Here is a 20,006-nt window from a genome sequence, read left to right on the forward strand (position 1 = left end):
GGTGGCATTGGAGCGGAAGGGGGGGTCAGACACTCAGTGTTCTGCCGGAGAGGAAGGATGTGGTCCAGTCCAGGTCCTTCTCTTGGATCCCGTCGTCGTGTAGGCGTGTTCATAGTGTGCGGTGGTAGACCGTGTCGAAGGCGGCTGACAGGTCCAGGACCATAAGGGCCGCTGTTTCTTCATTGTCAAGCAGGGTCCTGAAGTCATCGGTGGCAGCAATGAGGGCGGGTTCAGGGCTGTGATTGCTGCGGAACTCGAACTGGGATGGGTCCAGGATTATGTTCTCCTGGAGGTAGTGGGTCAGTTGTTTGTTGACAATTTTCTCTGTGACCTTCGCCAGGCACGGGAGCATGGAGATGAGTCGGAGGTTCTTGAGGTCCTTAGGGTCCGCCTTGGGTTTCTTGAGTAAGGCGTTGATCTCGGCGTGCTTCCAACTTTCCGGGAAGGTTGCTGTCTCGAAGGAGATGTTGATTACTATCCGGAGATGGGGTACGATGACTATGCAGGCTTTGTTGAAGATGCGGTGAGGGCATGGGGCTATTGGAGATCCGGAGTGGATGGTGTTCATGATCTTGCTGGTGTCCTCTTCATTGATGCTGGTCCAGGAGAGCAGGCAGTTGGTGCAGGTGGTGGTGGTGGGGGCTGTTATTGTCAGGGCGGTCATTGCGTTGAAGCTGTCATGGATGCCGGCGATCTTGCAGTCGAAGAAGAAGGTGGCCAGCGAGTCGCACAGGTCTTGCGAGGGCAGGATGTCGTTGGTGTTGGAGCTGGGGTTGGAGAGTTCCTTCACAATGTTGAAGAGCCCTTTGCTGTTGTGTGCATTGTTATCTAGGTGGTCATTGAGGCCCCCTTGGCGGCTCTGATGAGTTGATGGTGTCTGTGAGTGGCGATCTTATGGGCTACGTAGCTGTCCAGTGTTCGTTCGTGGAGCCAGTTCTTCTCCAGTTTTCGGCCTGTTCGTTTGGAGGCCTGGAGGTCTTTGGTGAGCCAGGTGGATTTCTTGCTGGTGTGGCTGTTGGACGGTGTCTTGAGCGGGTCGAGGGTGTTGGCGCAGTTGTCGATCCATTGTCTGAGGTTGCGGGCGGGGGTGTCCGGGTTGGTGGAGTCGGCGGGTGGGTTCTGGGCGAGGGTGGTGGTTAGCTGGTCTTTGGTGACTTTGCTCCAGCAGCGTCGAGGCATCTGTTGGGGGCAGTGGTGCGTGGTCGGCTTCCTGAAGTCGAAGTGTATGCAGTGGTGGTCCGTCAAGTGGGGTTGGGTGGTGTGGTTGAAGGTGATGTGGAGGCTTGTGGTGAAGATGGGGTCGAGCGTATGGCCGGCGGCATGGGTAGGTGTTGTCACGAGCTGTCTGAGTCCAAGGTTGGTGAGGTTGTCGATCAGGGTGGTGGAGTTGGTGTCGTTGTTGTTCTTGAGGTGGAAGTTCAGGTCCCCGAGGAGGATGTAGTCCGTGGAAGCGAGGGCGTGTGTGCTGATGAAGTTGGCAATGGAGTCACTGAACTGTGGTCGGGCCGGGGGGTCTGTAGACGAGGGTTCCTCTGAGGGTGGTGTTGGGGTCAGTGTGGAACTGGAAATGCATGTGTTCGGCGGTGCTGAGGGTGTCATAAGTGTTGGTCGAGACTCTGAGGTTGTTCCTGTGGTCAACGGCGATTCCTCCTACAACGCTGTTGGTACGGTCCCTGCGGGTGATCTTGTAGCCTTCAGGGATGGCTATGGCGATGTCGGGAGCTGAGGTTAGGTTCAGCCAGGTCTCCGTAAGGAAGGCAACGTCTGGGGAGGTAGAGTCGAGAAGGTCCCAGAGTTCGACGTTGTGTTTGCGGGCAGAGCTGGTGTTGAGGAGGATGCATCTGAAGTGGTTGGGTTCTTTGGTTGGTGGTTTGGTGGGCCGGATGCTGGTAAAGCTGCATTTCCGGCAGGTGAAGAGTCCTTGGGTGCGCTTCGGGGTTGCATGCTAGCAGGTGTGTTCTCGTCCGGGGTTGAGTGCATGGAGAGTGCTGGCATCGTAGCGCAGTCAGGCGCGTGGTGTTCGCGGGGGCACAGTCCAGGCACGACGGGCGCAGACGGGCTTGCCGTAGGCGCGCCCACTGTGCACGTACGCTGCGCGGCCGTACAGTGGCCACCATAAGAAGTGGAGGTGGGAGGGAGGAGCAGCTGGAAGGGGTGAATGACGGATGGGCGAGTGGGGGGCGGGCTGCAAGGGAGGGAAAGTGGCAGGGAATAGCAAGCGGGGAGAAACGGTCACAGGAGCAGATGAGCTAAGTACAAAATACAGTAAAAAGACAGTCACAGAAGCAAATGGTGCACAATACAAAATACAAAACAATACAAGTCTAGAACAACGAGTGGGTGAGTGGAGGGGCGGGGACGCAGGGGATGCAGCGGCGGGGAAAGTGGCAGAGAATTGTAAGGTTTTGTGACGCTCCTCAGGATCAGGAAGATGCCATAAGGGTTCCACTCCTAGATCGTTCCGAACTCAGAATTAACCACAATGAGTTCAAGTCAGATCAGGCGGGGGAAAGGTTGGGTAGGGACTGCAAGGACAAAGGATCTGTAATACAAAAGCAGACACCATGAACATACACAGACAACCACAATGTCTACTCTCAATAAGTCTCACTAAACCCTGGTTACCTTAACATCAGACCGCTAGGCAGATATACATCAGATTTCCAAAACACCTCGCCATCCGGCAGTAACCTTGCAGTCTGTTATATCGCAACATAAAGGTCAAAACCAAAAATAGAAACCAGACATTAAAGTTAGGCTGGTAGCAGCAAGTATGCGCTGAGGAAGTCTCGTAGTTACTTCACTGAACAACTCTTCCGGAAATTAGAATGTCTATAAATCACTACTGGCGTGGCTTCCACGGTGTCTGGAAACTGCCGCCCTAATTAGATATTACTTCTCAGCGCTCCTCCTCACGGGGGATCAACACTCTGTCCCAGTACTTAGGCATTCAAGCAAAACGAACTCCTTGAAAAGTCACGGCTTCTCTCCATCTGGAAGAATCACTGTCAGGGTACTATGGTGCCTTCTTTACTATCAAAGCTGAAGGGAAGGTTCCCCCGTCATGCTCTGTGGATTGTTTTCTCACAAAAAACGATAGGCGAGAGACAGAGCTGAGACCCGACTCTGACCCTCCCTACCTTAACGCGGACGAAGTCCGGAATCCTCAGTTCCGCTTCGGGGGCTTCCTCGCATGGCAGAGTGAATTGGCAACTATCCAGCTCCCGCAGTCTTTGCCTGCCGCTTCAAGGTCTCGCTGCTGATTACAGGAATCCCATGAATTACACACGCGCGGAAGTGCGTTTTTGCTCCTTTTAACCGCGCCTCCTTCCGCTAGGCCTTCTGGGACTTGTAGTCCTAAAACCTCGGCAGGCGCTGTCTGCTTAGTTCCTAACAAGAATAGCTAGCTGAGAGAAACGGTCACAGGAGCAGATGAGCTAAGTACAAAATACTGTAAATCGACGGTCACAGAAGCAAATGGGGCACAATACAAAATACAAAACAAATACAAGTCAAGAGCAGGAAAGCAAACCTACGGCCTACCACTGGCCACCAGGGATGAGGCGCAGGTGGTAGCCTGCGGGTGGAGGCGGGCCTCGAATTCCCTCAGCAGCAACTGGGCAGAGACACGGGCGCAGTCAGGTAGACCTGCGCAGCATGGGGGGGGAGACCTGCCTGGAGACAGGGTCAAGGGCTGCTCCTAGATTCAGCCTGCTTGTAGCATCCTCCCCAGCCCGGGTACTCACCAATGAGTACACCACACACCACGCTTAGTATAACACGTCTTTATTCTTCTGTGTGTAACTGCAAAATCAACATTCTAAAGACACATAACAGTAGTTTCAGTGACATTTTTCGCTGCTCCTAACTGATCCTAACGCCATATAATAATGTATTGTGAATATGTCACTAACATGTAGGTGGACTTCAGCAATAGACAGTGGTAAAAATATTGCTGCTAAGCAATGTCAAAACTGCTTAGCGACAATTCTTGTAAATATGCCCTTTAGTGTCTCATGCTCTTCAAACTCAGACCTGATAATTAAGGGCCAGGAGACATCAAACCTGCAGACTACTGAGGAGATGCAAGTGCTGCGGACAGTTGCTGCACGGAGACCCTGACTGCACTTGCATGTCAGCATGGGGAGCGCAGAACATCTCCCCCTCACCTAAAGTTAAAGGAACCGTGCCATCCCACCGCCCCAGCCCTCTTTAAGGCCCCCCAAGACCCAGGAAACAGCTCCTATAAATGTTACCAACCGCTCCAAGCAAGTGATAAATGTTTGTGGAAGGGAGAGAACATGCAGAATTGGATTTGGTTTTACAGGGTTCACCTGGTATTCCACATTTCAGGGCAAAAACTTGTAAACACAGTTATATCAGGGGAGATACCACAAGATAGTGTGCTTACAATGAGCCCTAAACAAGATTAGCATGAGTAAATATCTCACCAATTTCAGGATGAGAAAGCACCTGCCACACGATTTTAAAGATTAACATATGGTTACCTTTGTGGATGTTCTCAAACTTGGACGAGTTTCCAAACCAGTCTGCCCTTTTGATGTTTGCAGGCTAAAAAGTACACAACCCTGTTTGTTTTCTCGGTCAGTAAATCTAATGGAGTGCAAATTCTTATTCAATGTCTTGCTTAATTTGTGCAGATAAGATAATAGTACCTGCTGGGCAATGCCAACTATTTTTGAGGATCAGGACTTATTTGTATCAGAGTAAGAGAGAAGGAGAAAAAAAAGAGCAACATAAGAAATCTGTGTCAAAAGCAGAAAGCAGTGAGATAAAAAGAGTATCTAGAAGTGAGATAAAGAGTTGGGTTGTGGAAGAAAAATCCATGAGATAAAATCAAGATTATAGTCTTGATATTCTTAAACCTCTATAACACTGCTGGCAGGATCCAAAACTATGGGCTCCTGTCTTTAGCTATTTATTTTCTGTAAAGCTTGATCTCTGCTTCTGAGTATCACGAAAGCAGGTTCATACTCCTGAAAGGAGGTTTTGTCCAAGTCCATAGGCCAACGCCTGACAAAGGATCGGTAGACCATACCGCGGTGCCTTTTTACATGAACATAATGAAACAAGTTGAGATGAGAATCTTTAATAACCTCAAAACAAATGTTGCTACATATCAGTCAACGTCGTTGAAATCTCTGTTGCTGCTACTGCAAATGCAAATATTACATTTTTGCTACTGTAGTCAATTTACATTTTGCTTTTTTGCTGCTATCGCACATTTAAATATTGATTTTTAACGTTCGCCTTTGTGCTTTTTTTCCCAGGAGATTTGTGCTCACAAAGGTGACTGTTATCCCAAAGGCAGCATTCTCTGGATTCGAGGACGTTGAAAATATGTATGTATCTCTTCTTTGATTCCCAGCCACTGCAGATTTGGTACTATTATGTTTTGCCTTTCAATAGAGACACTACTTGACCAGAGTTGACACTTTTACGGTTTCAGTGAATGTTTCGGATCAATCGTTTGAAGGTCAGAAAACATAGGAAAACACAAAATAGCGCCAATGGTCAGAAAGTTGTCCGGACAAGATCAAGATCATAGATAAGGTGTTATAAACTAATTGTAGATCGTTATCGGCATCGTTAAAACAAAAGTACATTTAGAGGACTAATAAATAATCCTAAAATAACTCGTGACCTTTCTTTGATGCGTGTTTTTCTAAATTATTAGAATGGAGTTAAAAGGATGAAACGGCGTGGGAACAATCACCGTTTTCCAGACTTCAATGTGCATTTGGTATTAATAAGCTATTATCTTTACTCTTTCATAGCTCGGGCCACAACCAAGAGTGATTTTAGGTTACATTATGGTGGAATATTTATTCGGGTCTTTTGGCTAAAATAACATGGGTTGCCCTCCAATTCCCTTTGCTAAATATATAAAACACACAAAGAAATAGAGCAGCAACATTGTTGTGATACATACAAAGGGGCATATTAGCAAGAAACCTTGTTAAAATTATCGCAGTTTCCTGCCGATAAAACGGCGATAAATGGTTTGCTAATATGCGTTATAGAATTCCTATAGAACCACAGGTTAGATGTCCTGCACATCTAACCTGGGGGCCTCATTATGAGGCCTTGCGTCAGTTTTGCGCTTCCGATGGGTCACTTTTTGTGACTCATCAGCGGCGTAAAACATGAATCCTGTGCGCACTATTTACAAAGTGACGCATCTAAGCAGATGCGTCACTTTGTAAACCCCTGCGCTACATTATTCCTGCGTCAGGTATAATGTATGCAGAGGGGGCGTTCCCCCGCAAAAAGCATCGTAGAAATGACGCAGTGAAATCTATGAGATTTCACTGCGTCACTTCTAGGATGCTGTTGCGTCAAAATCTTGCGCCTGCCTCACAGCAGGCGTAAGACTAACTCAGGCCCTTTCACATGGGGCTTGCCCCATGTGAAAGGACGCATTGTTGGAGTTGCGTCACTTTTGTGACACACCCCAGCAAAGCGCCACTTTTCTGCTTACCGATACGTCAGAAATACTGACGTATCTGTAACTCCTTGCGACATGATGCGTCATACATTAAATATGACGCATCAGGTATGTTGCAAGGAGTTCGCACTGAGAAGTGACGCATCGCTGCTTTCACGCAGCGATGCGTCATTTTTCATAAATGAGACCCTGGGATCAGCTGCACATTTTTCTTTATAAGCAAAAGTAAAGAAATGTAATTCCGCTTCATTTAAATGAAATTTCGTATTTCTAGCAGGACTCTGGGTGAAGTTTAAACTAAAAATGTACATGAATAAAACAAATAACCTATGAAGTTCAACAGTTATAGTTTACTGAGATAGGTATAGCTTGCAGCCCATCATGCACTGCTTTTAATCTCACATATTCCATCACATATGACATCTCAAAAAAGATAATTGATTACATCAATGATGAGATCATGCAATCATTTATGGGCTGTAAGTAATTCAACATGCCACACCTTTGGACAATTTTCTATTTCCCTTGATGGGATTATCTTTTGAACAATTCACTTGACCGACAATTTTCAGTCAAGTGTTTGACAGGTATTATTTTTTCACCGTAAAGACACATTCTAAAGGCCTTATGAGTAACACTGCGTAGTTTAGTAACATCCACTGCACACATTCCTGAGATGGGCATAATGGCATTCAACCTCAGAGCCATGCTTGCAACAGCATAACCTAAACCACCTATCAGTCTAACCTACATACTACATTATTCAATAATCTGCAATGCGTCAAAATCTGTTGTAAAGTTCTGAAAATAAACGTGCCCAGCTCTTAATAGAATTTATCTATACCATTGTATTGCAACTATTACCCCAGGAATGTGCCTTCATATCGACTGGTGGGTAATGTATTGTCAACAGCAACTTTGGCCTTTCTCACAGACATTTTAGAACAGACTTTGACATTAAGCCACAAGCTACTTTCCAACTTACCTCTACAACCTGCATCGGGTGTGCTCAGCCTTTACCTTGCTTAACATGGAGTACTTCTTCCACCCCAACCTTCAGTGATTTGTGAAAGGTGCACTGTTTAACAGTTAAAATTCACAAGTATTCTTGCCTTGAAGGCTTAAGCTGTGCCCATGCTGTTGACTCCCACATGTGCACGCACTTACTCTTTGCTGTATTTGACTATGGAATTATAACTGATATCATCAAGGATGTCATTTGTTTTTTAAACTTCACTTTTTACAAGTGCTTAATTTGAGTTGGTGCTTTCCGGTGCTCAGCAACGGCACTTAATTGGTTTCCAGTGCTTGGCACCGGCACCTAATTGTCAAAATCATACTTAGAACTATTTACCACATGGTTGCGCTGCTCATCTAATTTAGAGATGAGCTGAATAACGGTTGTTTACTAATAAAATATACATTAAAATAGTGCTAATATCTGCCTCCCCAGCCATTCCTTTAGCTTTGGGGACCTGGAATAATCTGAACTGGCGCCTTTACATGTGTGAGAGATGGTTATCAGTTGTTTTGTCAGCGATTACAAGGGGATGGGTGGTGCAAGCTGCAGTGGCCTCCTAGTCAGAGCCCTGGCACTTAATATTTTACAAATTAAGCACTGCTTTTTCCCCTATTTCAAAACATAACTATAACACCACTTCATCCTTTGATATTTTCACTGAATTTCTAGGGGTTTTTAATGTAAGCTAAGATCTTATTAGGATACCCAACTTAAATGTTATATATGTATATTGCCAAGGAGCTAACTGAGAGATTGCTGCTGGTGTTGAAAGTACACATTTGATTCTGCGTGGTACAATGTTTAACTGAAATTGATGAGGAAGATCTTTGGGAACTCATGGAAAATGTGCCCCCATTTAAGCTTTCTAGAGCACTAACCTTAATATATATGACAAATCAACCTGTTAATTGTATTTATTTGTAAAGAACATTAAATGCTTCAATGTGTACAGCTTTTATTCAATGAAGATGGCTTCAGGTGTACCACAGTTTTGTGATGAGTACAGAATGTTCGCCCTTTAGTGGTTCACTCTGTGGGAAGCTACAGAAGAATACTGGGAAATTAACTAACAGGCTGCTGTTGCTGTTGAAAGTACATACATAAGAACCTGGAGTATTAGTTAAGGGGGTAAGTACCCACCTCAAGCGACAATCACAATCCTTATCAGAGGAAAACACTGAAGTAAGTAAATAAACCTCAGCTAATCCCCTTGGTAGCTATGGCACAAAGTAGACCTGCTTAACTTAGAGCTAGTGAATAAGGTATTTATGCAGCATGAAAACAGTAATACAGTCAAAACACAGCACAAGAAAATTCCCACACCAATTTTAAAAGAAAAAAGAATGAGAAAAATAACAAAAGGGAAACCACATACATGAATTTTGTTGGGTTCAAAATATAATGCTATGTTCTAACCGTTGTCAACTGGTCATGGAAGGACAAGACCTAAACATTAGACGATTTTAGGCTGACTGTAATGGAGCACAGGTCAGATACAGAAAGCAGGTTCAACCAGGTCAGAAGTTTTACCTCAGACTTCTATAAAAGGGAACCCACAAATCCTAAGCCTGGCAGGGCAGCAGACTCTGACCATGGAGGGATCCATCATTTCATGTAGCCATTGAGTGAGGTTCTGGTGAATCTATTGACTTTGACTGAAAGCTTCAAGCAGGGGACATTTGAATTACAAGCCCACAGAAGGTCCATTGCCAGCCAGGAACATTTGACGCCTCAGCCCAGTAAAGATTACATTTGGCTTCAGTACCTTTTTGGTGCTTGCATTCCTCCAGTGGGGCAAGACTGCAGGGTGTAGCTGAACTGGGCTCCATGAGGCCAGATAATTTCTCTTCAAGGTCCTGATGAACCAGATTGGCTGCTGCGGAAAATCTCCGAGTAGGAGAAGCCTGAATCTTTAGCCCAGTGGCAATGTACCTTTGTCAGATCAGCTGGATGTGTTGGAACAGTCCCCCAGAGGACTTGAAGCCAAACAGTTCCTAAGCTCCAGATTTCAGGAAATGATGAGAGAGTTACATTTTCACACAGCACACAGTCCCAGAAGTTTGGGGATAGCACTTGGGGATCAAGACTCACTCCCGGGTTCAGGGCAGGTCCTCTGGGCAGTTGATGGAAATGCCTCTTGTAGCTTCTTTTTGGCACTCAGTCCGGCCCTGTCCCTGGATCTTGAACAGGAGGTCAATGTATGACCTTTGAAGTCCACTTCTTTGTCTTGGTTTCATGAAGGAAAGCAGGTCCAGTGCTTCATGACTCTTCTCAGGTCTTCAACATCAGACTCAGTTATCTTCTGATCTTCCAAAGGTCCAGTAGTTTTCTGAGAGGGTAGTGTGGATGCCACATTGGGGACTGGCAGCAACATGTGGGTTAGGTTACTCATGAATCATCCCTAACCAATGGGACTAAAGTTGTAAAGTTCCTAGAAATTAGGCTACCCACTTTTACAGCATTTTATTTGGTCCCTATTAAAAATAACCAGACAGCCCATCATCTAGCTAATACCAAGAAGGCAAACCTTTCTTCCCCAGTACAGAGCTTGTGCACCTGTTTCAGAGGTGTGGCCATGGAAATTAGCAGCCCTTCCTCTCTGGTCACTTAAAACTGGTTCTGACTAGAGGAACAAAGGAAGGATTCATCTAACAAGGATTCATCTAACAGTTGCCTGTTACAGGAGAGGCCTCTTTGAAGGTAAACAAGTTCCTAGGCACAGCCTACTGGTTATCCTGTGAAGAGAAGAACAACACCTCACTATACCCCAAGCCTTTCTCATGCTCGGTGAGGAACCGTTTTTAGATGCCATCAATGAGGATACCTGGCTGATGGGTGACAGTTGAAGCTCATGCAAATAGCCTTTAATCAGGAAAAAGGTTGTCTCTAAAACTACCTTTTACTTAATAGTTATTAAAAATGTTATTTTACTATTACATTGAAGTTTAAATAACTAATTAAAATAATCTTTTAATTATAAAACAAATAACCTATAAAACAAATAACCTATGAAGTTGGTTCATAACATTTCCCACTCTAACTATTAATGGACCCCACCCATTTTAATAATTCTGTTTGAAGCAGTTGATGAGAGACATCTCTTTTTCTTCCAGAGCTGGTTTTGGAATTTCTTTTTTTTTTTAAATTGCATTGGAGAAATGGCATCTGGTTCACAAGCTCCTCTTCATTCTTCAGATGAAAATATCTTGGAGGAAGATCCACCCAAGCAGAGGCCTGAATCAGTGGTATGGACATTTTTCACCTTTCCTGCCGGAGAAAAAAAGGTCAACGAAAGAAAAGTCACATACTTGCTGTGTGACAGGGTCCTGTCACGAGGCAGTGACAAGAAATACTCCTGTGAAACAGAGAGTATGTTTAAGCAGGTGCGGACCATTCACCCGAAGAATCTGGCATGAGAAGAAATGAGGCGTGCAGCGAAAAATCCACCACCAGACATTGCTAGCACCTCCCGAGCATCCACTTCAGCACCACCAGTAGACATTCGCCCAGAATTTGCTTTTCTGCAGCAGCACTGCACTAAGTGCACAACCATCATCAGTTATGGTGAACAGTCAGTGGACGCTATTTGTGCAGCTCAACGGAAACACAAATGCACATTTTATTTATTTTTTTGTTTTTGGAATAATGTTGAAATCCAAAAACTAACTGTTTACTTAGTTCCTTTTTTGTTCAATTTAAAAAAAACACCAACAAAAGTACAAAATTGTTACAAAACTACAAAAAAAATAGAAAACAAAAAACCGAAGAAAAAATAAAAAGTTCAGAACTACCTTATCTGGTTTAAAAAGAAAAATATAATTACATGTTAATGTCTGTAAGTTTGGTTGAATGTATGTGTACAGCATGATTGACTGAAAGAATGCATTAGTACTGTATGGTGAATTTATAGGGGCAGATCTATGAGTAAGTGCTGCAGCATGACACTGCAAGCCCTTTAGCTGCACTGCGCTGCGGCACTTCTGAAGCTCAGGGATGTGACATATTTACATGAATATGTCTTAATTATGTGCTCCCTCTGCACTAGCACACAAACTGTAGCCATGCAGTGACGCTGGCACCCTTGCACCATGGTGCAAGGATATCTGTGTCGTGGGGAGATTGTTTTGGTGAAGGAAGGGACTACTTCCTGCACAAAAACAATCACTAAAGGCATTTTTCTCCTTCAATGTGTGCTGTGGAATGCAGCATGCACTGAAAGAGGAAACACGAGGAGAAATGAAAACATTTCTCCTTGTTGTGCCTCGCTACACCACCTCTAGGTTGGCGCAACATTCACATGTATCTACAGATTTACACTTTCTCGTAAGTCTTGAGAAGTGTTATTCCATGGGTGTTGTGTGGGAACAGACACAGCAAAACCCATGGAATGCCCCTTCAATGCAAAGTGCTGCTTTTGAATGGGTCGTATTTTCAAGGAGAGGAAAAGCCACGCAGGGTGGCTTTTCCTCTCCTCGTAAATATGGAGGAATCCCCAGCGCCATCACTACGTTACAAAAAGTGACATACTGGTGGCGCAGGGGGCTTGTAAATCTGCCCTATAAGTGCCTAGGTATTGGCAGGGTTATGCAATAAGAACATAGTGATGGATGGCTGATTGATGAACTGCATGAGATTGACAGGAGGTATCCTTGGCTGCATGAGTACTACTTCAGTATTTAGTGGAGTGTACCAATAGTATGTATCTGCTTAGAGGTTTGTAGGGATTGTGCACAGAATATGGTATGTGTACTTGTGTTGGTGCTTAGGTCATTCTATGAGAACACCACTAGTAAATAGAATGATGGTATTGCTGCAGAGTGCTCAGTTAATTTATAAGTTCTTAGGTATTGTCTCAATGCCTGAGTCAATCTGCAAGTGCATAGACAGTGACTGGGTTCCTAGAGTGCTAGTAGTTGACAGCAGGATACTTTTATAAGCAATTATGTTTCAGCAGAGTGATAAAATAAGGACATGCTTCTGTCAGGATGATTGTAGGAGTGGACAGAGCTGCTTTAGAGCCATAGAACAGGTCAGCAGAGCTGCTTTAGAGCCAGAGAACCAGGTCAGCAGAGCTGTTGTAGAGCCAGAGTACTGGGTCATCAGAGATGCGTTAGAGCCAGAGAACCAGGTCAGCAGAGCTGTTGTAGAGCCAGAGAACCTGATCAGCACAACTGCTCTATAGCCTAAGAACTAAGTCAGCAGAGCTGCTCTAGAGTCAGAGAACCAGGTCAGCAGACCTACTGTAGAGCCATAGAAACCAGGTCAGCAGACCTGCTTTAGAGGGAGAGAACCAGGTCAGCAGAGAAGCTTTAGAACCAGAGAACCAGGTCAGCAGAGCTGCTTTAGAGCCAGTGAACCAGGTCAGCAGAGCTGCTCTAGCTGACACTGACTGACTAACTTACACTGACTGATTGACACTGACTGACACTGATTGACTGACACTGACTGACTGACACTGACTGACACTGAATGACTGACACTGACTGACACTGATTGACTGACACTGACTGACTAACACTGACTGACTGACTGACACTGATTGACTGACACTGACTGACACTGATTGACACCGACTGACTGACTGACTGACATCGGCTGACTGACACTGACTGACACTGACTGACTGACACTGACTGACTACTCTCTACTACTCACTCTCTACTACTCACTCTCTACTACTCACTCTCTACTACTCTCTACTTCTCACTCTACTACTCACTCTCTACTTCTCTACTACTCGCTCTCTACTACTACTATCTCTCTAATACTCACTCTCTACTACTCTTTACTATTCACTCTCTGCTGCTCACTCTCTACTACTCACTCTCTACTACTCTTTACTATTCACTCTCTGCTACTCACTCTCTACTACTCACTCGCTACTACTCTCTACTAGTCACTCTCTACTACTCTCTACTACTACTCTACTACTCACTTTCTACTACTCACTCTCTACTACTCACTCTACTACTCTCTACCGCTCAATCTACTAATCTACTACGCTCTACTTTTCTCTACTACTCTCTCTCTACTACTCACTCTACTACTCTCTACTACTCTCTTTACTGCTCACTCTCTACTATTCACTCTCTACTACTCGCTCTCTATTACTCTCTACTACTTACTCATCACTACTCACTCTCTACTACTCGCTCTCTACTCCCTTTACTACTCACTCTCTACTTCTCACTCTATACTACTCTCTCTACTACTCACTCTCCACTACTCTACTACTCTCTACTACTCTCTCTACTACTCACTCTAATACGCTCTACTACTCTTTCTACTACTCACTACTACTCTCTACCTCTCATTCTCTATTACTCTACTACTCACTCTCTACAACTCTACTACTCTCTCTACTACTCACTCTCTACTACTCACTCTACTACTCTCTACTACTCACTCTCTACTACTCACTCTCTACTACTCACTCTCTACTACTCGCTTTCTACTACTCTCTGCTACTCACTCTCCACTACTCTCTCTCTACTACTCACTCTCTACTACTCTCTACTACTCACTCTCTACTACTCTACTACTCTCTATTACTCTCTCTACTACTCACTCTCTACTACTCTCTACTAATCACTCTCTACTACACACTGTCTACTACTTGCTCTCTACTTCACTCTGCTACTCACTCTACTAATCACTCTCTACTACTCACTCAACTACTCACTCTCTACTACTCTCTATTACTCACTCTGTACTACTCCACTACTCTCTACTACTCACTCTCTACTACTCTCTCTCTACTACTCACTCTCTACTACTCACTCTCTACTACTCTCTACTACTTACTGTCTACTACTTTCTACTAATCACTCTCTACTACTCACTCTCTACTCACTCTTTACTACTGTCTACTACTCTCTACTAATCTACTACTCACTCTCCACTACTCACTCTCTACTACTCACTCTCTACTACTCACTCTCTACTACTCTCTACTACTCTCTACTACTCACTCTACTACTCACTCTCTACTACTCTCTACTACTCACTCTCTACTACTCTCTACTACTCACTCTACTACTCTGTACTACTCACTCTCCCTGCTACTCTCTACTACTCTCTACTACTCACTCTCTACTTTCTACTCTCTATTACTCACTCTCTACTCTCTACCTCTCTATCTACTACTCTCTACCTCTTTACCTCCACCTCTCTACCTCTACCTCTACACCTCTAGCCTCTCTACCTCTCTCTACACGCACACATGCACATATATATATATATATATATATATATATATATATATATATATATATATATATATATATATATATATATATATATATATATATATATATATATATTCAATGAAAAAACCATTGGTTTTAGGCCATATATAGTTAGGGATTTGCATTTACAAAACCTTATTTTACTCGCATAAAACCATTGAAATTCCATATATAGTTAGATGCGCTAACTATATATCGCGCACCCGCAATCCACTGCTGATGATGTCACATATTACATCATTCATGACATGGTCAGTGACATCACTGATGACATCACTGATGACAACTCAAATGACATCACTGATGACAACATCCAGTGACTGTATGTTTCTGTAAAGTTAAAATATGTCTTACATATTGAAGAATGAGTGGATGTATAAGTGTCTGGATGAAGGATTTAGTAGGTGCATGACTGATTGTATGAGGGAGTGATTAAATGTGTCTCACTGAGTGCATGGGTTAGTGATTAAACTGTATTAATTTGTGCATCATTATATCTGTTGTTCTGTAAACTGCTGCATGTGTTGATCAGTAGCTATATGAATAACTATATGGGTTATTGATTGGTTGCTCAAGTATTTGTATGGGAGACTGAGTATGTGTGTGGGTGGCTGGGAGGTGTGTGACTCTGTGCATAGATGTGTAAGCAGTTGATTCACTAGGTGTATGAGTTCAAGAGTGCATGTGGAAACAGCTATATGGGCGGTTGACTGTGTGCATGAGTGTATTGGTGAGTGAATGGATATCTCAGTGCTACATGTCAAAGTAAGTACATATGTAAAACACAGTACATGTGAGAGTTAACATATATAAATAACTGTGCATAAGAGCCAGTGAATGTGTGAGTGGCTGTATGGATCATTGTGAACATATATCAAGGATTGTATAAGAGAGTAAATATGTGTTAGAATATGTTTCAATAAGTAAGGTGTGTATAACTGTATAGTTGAGGAATTGGAGGTGTGTTTGATTCTTTGCATGACTGTCTAGGAGTATGAGTAACTCCATGGATGAGTGACAGTCTGTGAGTGTCTGTTTTCACTGAGTGTATCTAAGGATATATCAGAGTCAGTAGAGGTTCATCGTATTAACACATGAATGATGTCATCTGTGATGTTGTCAGTGATGTCATTTGAGTTGTCATCAGTGATGTCATCAGTGATGTCATTTGAGATGTCATCAGTGATGTCATTTGAGTTGTCATCAGTGATGTCATCAGTGATGTCACTGACCATGTCATAAATGATGTAATATGTGACATCATCAGCAGTGGATTGCGGGTGCGCGATATATAGTTAGCGCATCTAACTATATATGGAATTTCAATGGTTTTATGCGAGTAAAATAAGGTTTTGTAAATGCAAATCCCTAACTATATATGGCCTAAAACCAATGGTTTTTTCATTGAATTTTCAAGGTTTTGTAAATGCAAATTCCTAACTATATATCGACTATAACCTATGGTTTTTTCAGTGAATTTCAATGGTTTTTTAATAGCAAATATGAAAAGCTTTAAAATGTCAAGTACGTAATAGATAAAAACATTTTCGTATTTATGCACGCTGATGTGCTTTGAACGCTGCACCCCCCCCTCCCCTCTTTTCTCTTAGTAGTACTCTCTCTTTGCAGACAGTGAACGGTAGTTAACGCAGGCCTTTGCCCCCGTTGTAATCCGTCGTGCCTGCTTGTCTCTCCATTTGATTGATTGTTATCCAAGCATTTACTGTTTTAGAATTGGTTCTCTTTGGATCATTCTCTATTTACAAACAAGCACAAAGTCGCAATACTCTGTTTAGTCTTTGCAGATAGTGAAAAATCGTGTAAAAAAATAAAAGTAATCGAGCAAAATCAGTAGGCCACTAATTGGATCTCTTTTTGACCTTGCTAAAATAGAAATATTAGGAACAACTCTTCATGAGAAATACGAAAATAGTGAGATGAACTGAGCTCCACACCATGAGGACTGCAAGACAGCTCGACTCCGTCACCCACCCCGCCCAAAATAACGACAAACCCTATGCAAATATTTAAAATATAGACAACACACCAGCAAAGAAACAGGGTAAAACATTTTATTAAATAACTATTTACATAACTATTTTATACTTTTTATTGCCCGATCCGGCTAGCTCAATCGATCGAGCATGAAACTCATGCACTCTGATAGCAAGCGTTGCTACTGATGCTATGCAGACCAAAACTGGTTTTCAGTTTGTACATTTTTCTAGATTTTTCAATCCAAGGTTGGTTGACTTTGTAGAACGATGGCTTCAGATTTTCAACATACGGTGTGGTGGCGCGGACTGGGAGGGGGCGCTTCGCTCCTGCCCCCTCCCCAAGTAAGATTTTCATACGTGAAAGTACGTTAATGGTTTTGGTCCCTGAGTTGCTTCAATGTCACTGCCATTCTCAAATGGCATAAGTTCTGGATGTTGGGTGCCATAGTTCAGAGTTCTGAGCAGCGCTTGTAACACTGTCTGAAGCTTATTTCCACCTACTGCAGCTTCACTATTCTCAAAGTAAGTGAGTGTCGTTTGTGGACCTGACTGCATTTGAAAACAATGTGATATGTTACCTTCCTAAACAGCTTGACGGAGGCCCCCGAGGGGCGGTGTGATGGCCATGGACTCGGAGAAGACGCTTGGCTCCGACCCCCTCCCCAAGTCTTATAGCACTGGTGTAGCCTGAGATCGCCCCCGACATAGGCGGCCGGCTCCCGGGGTCCGGCGGAACTTTTTGCCTTTTGATGACTCTTCTATTCTGGACCTTGTCCCACAATCCATTTGACCTGAAGACACGCTGTAGTGGGGCGCCCCTTTACCGTTTCAGTTGCCATTCCGCCCGCTTTTGCTACACTGTGCCTCTTCCGCCATTCAGCTGTTTACCGCCCGCTCTTGCGACTACAGCGTCTCACTCACCATGTAGTTGAGTTGCTCCCGCTCTTGCGGTGCAGCGATAGGCGGCTGCCACAGGACTCTCAAAATGGCGGCCGGCTCTTCGGTTTTGGGCCTGGTCCACTAAAATGGCCCTGGGACACCTTTGAACTCGGACGCTTCCCTGATAGGGCTTGGGTCCCATTCTCGAAAGCGTCCCCTCAGCCGTGAAGATTCTACAAAAGTCTTGGGGGCCCCCGACTCCCGCAGGCTTCTGGTGGGGAGCGGCTGCCATGTCTGCTCGTGGAATGGCCACGACGGAGCTACGAGATGGTAGTGCTCTCATGCTGACGCCAGCTTTAGTCTGAAACATCCAGAAACACTGTAGACTACCAATTCGATCAGTTCCGGTAGCGCCCCAACATGACTCGGAAGAGAAGAACTTGCCCTCCCCTCTTCGACTGATGGTTCTTGTTGCCTGTCCCCTCTGTTGTCATTTAACAGAACTTTTTGGACTGCTGAAAGGGGTTGTGTTCCGAACGCTGGTTGGTGGAGACATTTTGACTATATTCTTGACCTACGTTGTTGCGTAATGCGTTATATGACACGCCGCGTTAGCGCATCCGGAAGTGATCCGAGGCGCGGCGCGCAGCGCGTAACGTAAGCATAACAGGTCATGTGACTTGTTAATAAAACTTTTCATTGGTTCATCTTACTTTTGTTATTTTAATGATGTAAAGCTTGGTCATATGACCTAAAAATTACGCTTTTTATTGTTTTCGAACATTATTTTTTTTTAAACATATGTTATAATATTCCAGGCTAATGTACTTTCCCGGAAAATTTACAACTGTCCTGCAAGTAAAATATATTCCTTTTTCGAGAAAAAGGGCGTTTCTTCGTTCCATGACGGAGCCGTTGAGTAAAAGAGACTCGGCCTGCTGTCTTAGTCGCCGATACGCCTGATTATCAGATTCTTATCGATCACTTTATGTTGCAGAAATGAAAAACACAACTGCCCTTGACCATTTATCTTTACTGCGTTCCTACATATTATACCTTTTATCCGTCATGTAATTGGACTACTTTATTTCACTTGCCTTTTACTGATTCGAAAACAGTGACTAAAAGTAAAAACTTTACCAATGTAAATACTACTACCATGTTTTGTTTTAAAAACCTTTATTGTGAAAATGTCAGTATACAAATACGGGCCTATAACCACGTGGGCCGGCCACGGAGCAAACTGGAATCGTATATGATGAGGAGACATTTACATTATGGAGGAACGTAACGAACGAGCCATTAGGTTGCAAGAACTAAGGTGTCTAACAGTTGCGGAATCGGTGGACGTACATTTTGTAATTAAAATACGACAGGGCCACTTACAAAAAAGTTATCTAGATATACATTTGCGTGCAAGTACCATGGGTGACGTTAATTCGAACTTTCAATAGTACAGTAATCAATAACACATCAGAACTTAATATCAATAGGGATGTCGAAATATTCAATCAATTCTCGTCCCCGCCCGCCATGAGCATCAAAACTGCATTCATATCTCGTGATATCAAGGTTGTTCAACTAGTACACAACAATGAGTTACGAGTCCCATTTATACCGGCGCCATTTTGGGCGAGGCCGGGCAGGTCCAAGATATAGTCAAAATGTCTCCACCAACCATCGGCCAGACCAGAACCCCTTTCGGCCCTTTATGCTACAAGATGGTGTCTTCCATTCAGAAAATATTATTGGCAGCATTTTGAAAGGAAACATAAACAGCCGTTCTCCTAGTGAGTTTCACATTGTTACATTTAGGAAGAATGTTGAAGAGTAGTATGTGGAAAATCTGAAGCCATTTTTCTACAAACTCTCAATCAGCCTTGGATGGAAAAAAAATCCTGAAGAATGTACAAACTGAAAACCAATTTTTGTCTGTATAGCATCAACAGCAACGCTTGAGTCAGCTTTGTGTCAAGCCGCCATTTTCATTCACTCAATAGCGTCCCCCTGCACACATTCAGGGACCTGGTCGTGTTTTCAGATGAAACGGATTGTAGGACAAGAAGCAGAAAAGAAAAGGAAAAAAGTTCCGCCGGACCTCGGGAGCCGGCCGCCTATGTCATGTGCGACCTTTGGCCACACCAGGGCAATAGTGAAGCTGCAGCAGGTGCAAATAAGCTTCAGACAGTCTTACAAGCACTGCTCAGAACTCTCAACTATGGCACTCAACATCCAGGACTTGCCATTCGGATCTTGGCGCCTTGTGCTGGTTCCGACCTATTCACACATCGGTCCACTACTGACATCATCTCATAAGCCAACGGGGCACCCCACACTGACTTTCGGCGCAGCATTGTAGGATGGCCACACCAGTGCGGCAAATTGCTGGACAC

General features: G+C 44.0%; 1 protein-coding gene across 3 annotated transcripts in view; it reads left to right on the plus strand.

Annotated features, from left to right (window-relative positions):
- FSHR (follicle stimulating hormone receptor) overlaps positions 1-20,006 on the plus strand; it is a 1,773,743-nt gene that overhangs the window by 389,642 nt on the left and 1,364,095 nt on the right. For all 3 annotated transcript variants that reach the window (XM_086927758.1, XM_086927760.1, XM_086927759.1), the window contains exon 2: positions 5,292-5,363. In XM_086927758.1, coding sequence (XP_086783884.1) covers positions 5,292-5,363 — 72 coding nt within the window. The remainder of the gene's footprint in view (positions 1-5,291; positions 5,364-20,006) is intronic.

The sequence above is a fragment of the Lissotriton vulgaris genome, chromosome 6 (assembly GCF_964263255.1).
Source record: "Lissotriton vulgaris chromosome 6, aLisVul1.2, whole genome shotgun sequence".
Lineage (NCBI taxonomy): Eukaryota > Metazoa > Chordata > Amphibia > Caudata > Salamandridae > Lissotriton > Lissotriton vulgaris.